Consider the following 9,682-nt stretch of genomic DNA (forward strand, 5'->3'; position numbering starts at 1 on the left):
AGCAGGCGTAAGCAAATAAAAGGAAATTCTTCTCTCACAGCACACAGTCGACTTGTGGAACTCCTCGCCAGAGGAGGCTGGGAAGGCTAGGGCTGTAACAGGGTTTAGAAGAGCTAGATACATTCACAGAGGTTAGGTCCATCAGTGGTTGTTAGCCGGAGGGTAGGAATGGTGTCCCTGGCCTCTGTTTGTCAGAGGGCAGAGATGGACGATGGGAGAGAGATCGTTACCTGTTCTGTTCACTCCCCCGGGGCACCTGGCATTGGCTGCTGTCTACAGACAGGACACTGGGCTAGATGGACCTTTGGTTTGACCCAGTGTAGCTGTTCTCATGTACTGCTCTGGGGGGCTGCTCGCTTGGCTGGAGCTTAGCACATAGCCTGCGTGTGCAGCCCAAGCCTGGGACTCCTGCCTGGTGCTCAGTCTCTGCTGTGGGTGTTTCACTGCTGCCCAGCTGGCAGCTGAACCTGCAGGAATATCACAACCCTCGTTTCTTTTTAAACAACTAGGAAAGCCCATTTCAAGCAGCCCTGTGAAGCAGGAGGAAGGTGGGCCGGGCACTTAACTCATGCCAGTCCCGTGGCTGCATTCAGAGGTGCTGTGTGACTTCACAGCGCCTCTCTCCAGAGCACCTCGGATCACGCGAAGCCCCTGGTTTTCCTCCGGCCACTGCCTCATGCTCCTCCCGCCTGTGGGATTTGTGAGGCCAGTACTGAAGAGAAACCGAGCACGCCCTGGCCTCAGGCTTTGGCCGGCTATCCGCTTTCCTCCGCTGAGCTGCCCGTCGCGTTGTGCTGTTAGTTTTAACACACTTAGACATACACACCTTGCCCGTTCTAGGCGGTCCTTGTGGGCACCTTTGGGGCAGGGACTGCGGGTGCTGCAGCCCTGAGTGCAGCGTGGCGCCCAGGGGCTGTGCTCAGAGAAGAGGAAGGCGGCTTTGCATACAGAGGAAGCGCCATGGGAGCTGCCGAAGCAAATCGGGGGTCAGAGCTGGCAGCTTTTGTTACACGTCTGCTCAGCGGAAGGACAGAGCCTGAGACGCTCAGGGGCTGTTTTCCCAGCCTTACTTTCCGGCAGCATCTGGCCCCCAGAGCAGCTGGCCCCTGTCCTACAATGCCCTCTGTTTCTCAGGTGCCTGTGGGCTGTCGCTGGGTGAAGAAGGGGTGAGCTAAGTGACCGCTCCCCAGGCAGGGGAAGGTTGGCGTCTAGCCCCAGGAGAGCGGCAAGGCCCCTGGGAGTTAGGCTGTGGGAAGGGCTGATACGTGCGCCCCGAAGGCTGTGAGATGACTCGGTGTGGTAAGAAACCCTCCACGACCTGAGAAGGGGGCTTGGGGCCCACGTCACTGACCGGCTGCTCTTCTCTGCCTTGCTGCCCCACAGCTCTGCCCCCAGCATCTTGAGCAGGAGCCCCCCGGAAGGCATGGGAATGACAAGCAGCAACATCCCCTTCCCCAAGGAGCGAGGCCAGTGGTACAGTGCAACACCCAGCCTGACCCTCGCTATGTCCCTTGACCGCTGGCAGGTGCCCTCGGGGCTGCCACAGCTGGCCTTTGTCTGTGCGCCCACAAAATCACACGCCCCACAGACCCAGCAGAAAGACCCAGAGCTAGGTGGAAGTTCTTGAGGTCTTTATTCAGCAGCACCCAGCCCAAACCCCGGCTTGTTAAAGTGGACCACATGCAACACCACTGGAGCAGGATTTCCGTCCACTGAATTACTTCCTCTGATCGCTGCAGAGTGGCTTCCCCAGCAACAGGCTTCCCCAGCTTAACCCTCTGCCTCCTGGAACCTGGGGAGAAGAGAGATGGGCTCTTAGTTTGGGCCTGGCCTGGCCCTCGGCTCGGCGGGGACTCGGGCGAGGGACGTGCTGAAGAAGAAGTGCCGGGAGTTGACACAGAACAGCTGGGGTTGGCCCGCAGCTGCAAGGGGGGAGCAGGGGCTGAGAGGCTGCCAGGGGTGCTGCAGCTAGGGGCTCGGCTCAGCGCTCCACGGGAGGGGTGCTGCCGCTGGACAGGCTGAGCGCGTGAGGCCTCGGCCGGCTCGGAGAGGCATCCGCGGCTATGCCTCCTGCTCCATCTCCCCTCCCTTGCCGTGTTTGCTGCAGACGGCTGTGCAGGGGTGTTCCTTGCAATGCAGCAGGCCCGGAACTCCACTTTCAAACAGGACAGGAGCCCAAGGCTGCCGGGACCGGCAGCCTCGGGCTCCTGTCCTGTTTGAAAGTGGAGTTCCGGGCCTGCTGCATTGCAAGGAACAGCCCCAGCAGGAAAGGAGCAATTGCAGGCTAGAACAGGCCATGGTTCGGGTACGTGCCTCGTGCCCCCGCAGGAGGCTGGCCAGCAGTTTGCAGGGACGGACAGACAGCAAAACAGGCTGCTCCGGCACCAGCTAGTGGCTGCCCCCCGGGGTGTCACTCATCCAGGCTGGCTGGGTGCAGGAGCTCCTCAGGTCAGTGTTGGTGTGAGCTGTCCCTGCTGGCTGGGGGCTGTGTGATTTGCCTAGGAGGCAGCACCTCTCCACATACAGCTGGGATGACCATGGAGTTTGCATGCCTGCTGCTGCTTCCTCAGCGTAGCAACTACTGTGAACGGTCTCCGCCTGGCAAGCTGAGTTTGCGCTAATTTTTTTTTCCATCCATAGGTGGAATAAATTTTATGTGCACCAAAGCTAGTGCGGATGTGCACCCCCAAGAGACACCCGCTAATCAGCTCAGCGGCTGCCCCAGTGCTCAGCTTAGAGGGAACATTGCTGGCACTGGGGCTTGCAAAGCTCCACGCTAGGAACCACACGGATCATTACAAGGGCTTAAAAATAACCATGGACCACCGCTTCCGGCTCTGGTCAGCCCCTTTCCAGCCGGGACAGTGGTGGGTCTCCTGGCCTGCCGATGGCCCCCATCTCCCACCAAAGAGCACTGGGCTCTTTTTCCTATCCAACAGCACAGATGCGTGAGCCCCGCCAGTGCAATGCCAGCGGGTCAGAGGCTGTGCCCCAGCCCTAGAGCAGTGTCCTGCAGCCAGCAAGGAGACCCTGCCGAGGGAATGCTACGCAGCCTGTGAACGGGCAGGACGATGGGAGCCAGTCCGTCAGCCCTGAACAGGAGAAGGAAGATCCCCTGTCTGGTGATGGAAGCGGTGCAGAGGGACCAGAGTGAATCCCTTCCGCTCGGGGCCCCAACGCTGCCTGGCTTGCGGGAGGACCGCAGCTGGCCCCATGCAGTTACCCGTCTGTCACGCCCTCAATCAGCTGCTTGTATTGACCGATCTCCTCCTCCAGCTTGCTCTTCAGGTCCAGCAGGTCTGCGTAGTCCTGGGCCTGCCGCTCCAGGTCAGCCCGGCAGGCAGCCAGTTCCTCCTGCAGCTTGGCCACCACACGGTTGAGTTTCGCCAGCTCGTCGTCGTAGCGGCTTTCTGTGCTCCTCAGCGTGCTCTGCAGGGTGTCCACCTGCAGAGGAGCAGAGCGCAGAGCCCTCACCTGGCTGCCCGGGCGCAGCTCCATGCGGTAGGTAGGGCACCGGGGCTCACATCAGCCCTGGAACCTTGGGGAGCCTCCCGCCACCCGTGGCTGGGACGTCACCCCCAGAGCGGGTGGAACTGACGCCAGAAGGGACCGGGGCACCCAGCGTGTCCTCGGACTTGGGGAGCTGGATGAGCTGCTGCAGGGGAGTTCCCACCAGACTGAGGCAGGTACCTGACCTCCTTTGGGACTTGCCTTTTCCTTGCTGGCTGCTAATGCTCAGCTCTGACCCAGGAATGCCCCAAAACTTGGGCACTTCCTTCCCTGGTCCTGTCCCAAGCACATGTCTAGTCAGTGTTCTCGGGGCTGTTGCATCTGAGCAAGGGAAGAGACTAGACGAGTTCCACCCCGGGCGGGGGAATGCTGCCCAGCCACGCCTGAGAATTAGGGGCAGCCATCTGAAAGCAGCCTCCAGCCCACTGGAGGGCTCCTACTTGTGGCACTCCATCGCCAGCATTCGCCCTGGCTCCTGTGGCACCTGGGGGATACACAGGGTGCCCACCTCCAGCTCTGGCGCAGTTATAGCCATGTTGTAACCAGAGATGCTGACGCAGCCGGCGCTTTCCGGCCAGGCTGGCGGGGGCTTGGATGGAGGCATGGCTGACGCACCAACCTGGGGCAGGGAGCTCAGGCCAGGCTCTGCCTGCCTCAGTGTGAAGCTTTAGGAGATGGACAGTAAGTGAGAACTTCAGAGACCAACGCAGAACCCGTCCCACCCAGGAGCAAGCCTTTGGGGGTGGTTCATCTCACAGCCCTGCTCCCAGGGGAAGCAGCGCCAGCAGCAGAGCTGGGGCAAAGCTGGGTCCCATCACCATTTTCTGGAGGCTCTGGCGTTCGAGCTCCAGGCCCTGAAGCTGGCGGCGCAGCTCTGCCAACTGGTTCTTGGCGTCCTCCAGCGCTTGCGTGTTCACGTTGGCCTCCTGGGTCAGCACATCAAACTGCAGGAGAGGAGAGGACAGGCACAGCCCAGTTACAGCGGGGAGCAGCGCTGCCACAGCCGCCCGCCTCGGGTTCCCCTCACCTTGTTCTTGTACCAGTTGTCCATGTCCAGCCGGTTCTGGTCGGCCACTTTCTCGTACTGCTGCCGGATCTGGGCGATGCTCTTGCTGAGATCCTGCTTCTGCGGGTTGTCCACCTCCACGGTCACATCAGAGCTGGCGATCAGCTCCCGCAGGGCTTCCGCTTCCTGCAGAGAGGGCCGGAGGGGTCAGCCGCTCACGGGCCTGGGCTGGCCGCACCCTGCTGTGCCCACCCTGACCAAGCAGGGCCAAGCTAGCCCCCCTTCCAAGCCGCCCCAGCCTCACCTCCTGGTGGCTCTTGCGCAGGTGGGCAAGCTCCTCCTTGAGACCCTCCAGCTCCGCATCCAGCTTTGTGCGCTGGAAGCTCGTGTCCTCCATGATCCGGCGCAGCCCCTGGGTGTCCTTCTGCACGCTGTCGCCCGCTGCCTGCTCCGCCTCCAGCCTGGGGGAGGAAGGGGGGTGGGGGTCAGACCCCGCCTCATGGGCAGAGCTCTGCCAGCACCGGCTCCTCTTTCTCAAGGGAGCGTTCTGGGATTAAGACAAGGAGGAGTTAACCCAGCAAGGGGCATAGCCCAGGAGCCTGCAGCCTCCTCCAAGCCCAGATTCCAGGGTGAGGGGCACAGCAGAAATCCCCCTGAAATGAGCCTGTTTAGAAAACAGGGCAGGAGCTGCCCGTGGGGAAGGAGCCACTCGCCCTGCCTGTCCTGTTCATGCCCTCCGAAGCACCTGGCATTGGCCACTGGCGGGAGACGGGACCCAGGGCTGGACCGACCCTTGGCCTGACCCACTCTGGCCCTTCTTCCATGTGTGGGAGACCCACAGGAGAGGCCAGGTTCTCCTCCCTGCACTGTAGCTGGAACCCACTCCCACCGCTGGAGGGGACTGACCTTGGGGGGCAGGGCACCCTGGGTTCTAGCTTCATCCTCGGGGGGCGCTTGGAACAAAGGGGAAGGGTGGATGTGGACATGTGCTTAGTGGTCGACCCCAGGGAGCTGCTCCAGAGAAGAAAGGGGGGGCTCAGTTCTCTGGGGTTTTAAGGCCAGCCAGGATTGTTGATGATCAAGTCCGACCTCCTGCGTCACACAGGCCAGAAGCCGGGAAGCTGTGCCCCTCTTATTGCCTGGGGATGGCACATGTTACCAAGCCCCAGGGACACCAGCAGCAGCACATCGCACGAGGTTCCCGGCTGGAGAAACAGCCGCTGATCCGTGCACCGCCCTGGCGGGGGCAAGCGAGGTGACCTACTTGAGCTTGAAGTCGTCGGCAGCCAGCCTGGCGTTGTCGATTTGCAGCAGCAGCTTGGCATTGTCCATGTTGAGGTCCTCCACCTGTGAGAGAGGCAGGGCCCGTCAGGCAGGGGGCACGGGGGCCGTGCTGATTCCTGCAGGGGTTACCAGTCTCACAGCAGGGCTGGGCACCTGCGCGGACAGCGGAGAGCTCGGGGGAAGCAGGTGCTCCAGCCTAGCTCCTGCTGCTCCCCCGGCTGGCAGGGCCAGCGGAAGGCCCGAAGGGGCAACCCCATCCTCTCTGACTCCTCAGTGCTGAGACCTTATTACCTCCCAGCTCTATAATGCTGGGCCTGCTCCCCTCAGGCCGGTGGCGCACTGATCTAAAGCCCTACAGGGCACCAGGCCACCCCCACCCGCAGGGTGACAGAGGCCATCCCCTCTCCCACTTCTCACCCTAAACAGCGGTTTCAAAGGGCCTCCTTTGTGCCCTCAGGCTGCTTCTCCACCAGCAAACCCACTGTCCGTACACTCCTGTCCCTTGCACCTGTCCTCCCCACCCCCACAGCAGAGCTCCCCACTCCCGGGGGTGCGTGGCATTGAGCCCAGGGTAGGAAAATCTCCACTGGGCCTCCTTCCAGCTCCCAGCCCAAGTTCAGTGACGTTTCACAGGTGGGGAGACAGGGCCCTTATCTCAGCCTTGTTCCCAGCTTCCCCTGGCCACCTCCTGAGACAAGTCCAGACCTGGCAGCTCAAGCCCTGAGGGAACCTGCCAGCAGGCTTCGCATTTCAGAAACCGGCCCATTTGCAAAGCAAAACAAGGCGTGGGCTGTACGGGCTCTGAGCCACCGGGTTGGGTTTCAGCAAAGGCAAGTCAAGGGCAGCTGGCTGCACGATTCCGGGGCAGCTCCATCCCCCTAGTGTTTGGTCAGGTCGGGGAGGAGGCAGGAACTCGAGTGGACGATGCAGCTGCTAGGCGGCCCGCTTCCACGGCGGCTCCTGGAAATAAACTGCTTCCTGCCATCTGGGCTGGAGCCAGAGCTCCTGGGAGGCTTTCCCAGGCACATTGTTGGGCAAGGGGCCCACGCTGCCGTTCCCAGAACGGCTCTAGACTCCCAGAACAAGCTGCTGGGTCTCAGCACCACCTTCCCAACCCCTCCGAATGCCGGCACATTCCCTCTTTCCAGTTCCCATGAGTGGAAGTGGGCCCAGCGTGAGCCAGCAGCAGCGTCTCACCCAGGAGCAGCTGCGTTTCAGGGCTGGGGGGTGTGATCCCCAGTCACACTGAAGGCCCTGGGCCTCCAGCACTCTGCATGTGGGCGCACTTATTCCTGCAGGGAATCCTCCTGCACGGGCAGGGCTGGTTCCAGGGAGCTGGGTCAGAGAACCAGTGAGACAGGAGACAAGACAAGGCAGTGAGTGCAAGATCGGGTCTCCAGGTGGTACCCCTGCATCCCCTGGGATACTGATGGAGGAGTCGGGTTCCAGAGCGTTCCCCTTCCAGGCCTGTCTCTGGTGGCCACAAGACAGAGGGGGAGGGAGTCTGACCTCCCGAGAGGCTAAGACCCATCAAGTACTGATGGGAGTTTGTGCTCAGCACCTCTGGAACAAGCCTCAGTGCCACGTCTAGATCGGGGAGGAAACTTCCACAGGACTTTGCCACGCAGGCCACTGGGGCCCACGCACCAAAATTTCTCAGGTGCTGTGAAAATGCTACGGGGCTGCTCTGCTTTTAACACCAGCTTGTTGGCTGCTCCCCCTTCTCCAGCAGTCACAGACATTTTCAGTGAGTCAGCCCTGCCCCCTGCAGGGGGACGAGCTCTCTTTTGCTAAGGCTGCTGAGTTTAAAAGTTAAATTGGGAGCTGGTCCCAGGACATTCCTTCTATTCCCATCCCTCCATCCCGGTTAGAAATGCAGCAGCCGTGGAGCTGGGAGGAAGAGAAGGAGCCTCATTCTGCTGGATGGGGATGCAAATGTTGAAACAGGAAATTTCCCCCTCTGGAATTGGATGATCTTGTTTTCTAGCTAAGAGTCTCAGGGAGAGGTGGACTTCGCAGATTGCAGTATATACAGTGATCTACAAAATGCAGCTACTTCTGGGCTGGCACAGTGGGGAAAAGGAAAAGGAGAACAGTGGTTGCACTGGAATCTGTGGAGGGGGGTGTATCTGGAGAAGCTGAACAACCCAGTGAGTGCCGGATGCAGGGCTAAAAGCCCCAGCCTTGTAAGCCGTGCCGTGAGAGGCAGAGATGTCTGAAGGGTCGCAGAACTACAAATGGTGCTGTCACCTACCGCTTCAGCCAGCCTCTGGCCAGCTAGCTAACGTAATAGCACCTTCTAAAAGGGCTCCAGGGTGATCCCCGCAGCCCCTGGCTGGTTAGGCTGACTTCAGACCAGGCGAACTGGGTACATGCAGGCTTCCCGCTAATTCTTTCTGTCCATGGGCAGAATAAATTTTGTTACACGCACCAAGGCCTGTGTGATGTGCACCACCCATAGAAACCCAGGCTGCCGGCTGTGGGCATTCTGCCAATCTGCTGGGCAGCACCTGACTAAGTGGCTGCCCAAGCCTTCAGCTCACAGAGAGCGCTGGTTATCATTGTAGCAGAGACCAGAATTACCGGACACCTGCTGAATACAACATCAGAGCTGCTTTTGCAAAGGGAAATCCTGCCTGGCCAGCGTACTGGAATCTTCTGCCCCCACCTCCACCCCGGCAGATTGGCAGCTGGTGGCGTTAGGCCAGTGGCTTTCAGGCAGGGCTGCGCAGAGCTGACGAGGGCCGTGCCTACTGGTACAAGGGGCTGTGTGAAAAGCCCTGGAGAAGTCACTACAGGAGGGTCTCAGCGTGGGCCCGGGCTCCCTGTTTAGAACCCTTGTGAATGCTGATTCTTCCCAACCGGGGAAGGGGGCCCAGGGGGAAGCGGCCGCTCAGCTGCCCACGAATAATGGAACTGGCGAACACTGAGAATACTGTAGGAACCCAAGTGCCACACAGTGACTTGCTTGTACCCCTCTGGGGTTATACATGGAGCATAGGAACGGCCAGGCGGGCTCAGACCAAAGGCCCATCCAGCCCAGGGTCCTGGCTGCCAGCCAGCAGCCAAGACCGGGTGCCCCAGAGGCAGTGAACACAACAGGGAATCAGCCAGTGATCCCTCCCCGGTCGCCCATCGCCAGCCTCTGACAAACCGAGGCCGGGGACACCTCTCCTTACCCAGCCTGGCCAAGGGCCGTTAATGACCCTCGCCCCATGAGCTTATCTAGCTCCTTTTTGAGCCCTGCCCGTTCTGCTCTGCTCGGGCCAGGGCTCTGGGGGCCTCCGCAGGGCGGTGATGGGCTGATCAGTAACCCCCTGAGCGAGGGGAAGGGCAGCTCTGCACCTCCCGGGGCAGTGCCCAGGCCAGGAGAAGTTGGGGGCAGGATCCCTCTGGCAGGGGGCAGAAGCGGCTTTGGGAGCTGGGCCCCCCACGCAGAGGAGACCTAAGGGGGGCAGAACTCCTGGGCTCCCCACGGCACGGCCCGGCACAGCACAGCCAAGGTGGGGCCCCCCGCGCCCTACCTGCTTGCGCAGCTCCGCCAGGGGCCGCTCGCAGGCCGCCCAGTCCCGCTGGCCGGCGCCCTGGCGGCGCGCCCGCCGCTGGGCGATCTCCTCTTCCAGCGCCTGGTTGGCCGCCTCCAGCCCCCGCACCCGCCCGAGGTAGCCGGCCAGGCGCTCGTTCAGCCCCTGCAGCGCCTCCTGCTGGCTGGCCGGGCCCGCCGCCTCCAGGCTGGAGCGCACGCCGGGCAGGAGCGCCTGCAGGCGGGACACGGCGAGCCGCGGCTCCCGGCCCCCCAGGGCGCTGCCCCCGGACAGGGAGCCGCTGCGCCCGCGGTACATGGTGCAAGGAGCCGGGTGGCGGGGGTGCCGCCGCAGCCGC

At 61.8% G+C, this 9,682-nt stretch overlaps 1 protein-coding gene across 1 annotated transcript; it reads right to left on the minus strand.

Annotated features, from left to right (window-relative positions):
• Positions 1–1,610: 1,610 nt before the first annotated feature.
• Positions 1,611–9,676, minus strand: LOC142016952 (keratin, type I cytoskeletal 18-like). Its single transcript, XM_075001467.1, has 7 exons — positions 9,325–9,676; positions 5,781–5,863; positions 4,821–4,977; positions 4,538–4,702; positions 4,329–4,454; positions 3,224–3,444; positions 1,611–1,792 (listed from the first exon to the last, which is right to left on the minus strand). The coding sequence occupies exons 1-7, from the start codon at positions 9,640–9,642 to the stop codon at positions 1,771–1,773; spliced, it is 1,092 nt and encodes a 363-aa protein (XP_074857568.1). The 5' UTR covers positions 9,643–9,676; the 3' UTR covers positions 1,611–1,770.
• Between the last annotated feature and the right edge of the window lie 6 nt (positions 9,677–9,682).

This window comes from Carettochelys insculpta, chromosome 8 (assembly GCF_033958435.1).
Source record: "Carettochelys insculpta isolate YL-2023 chromosome 8, ASM3395843v1, whole genome shotgun sequence".
Taxonomy (NCBI): Eukaryota; Metazoa; Chordata; order Testudines; family Carettochelyidae; genus Carettochelys; species Carettochelys insculpta.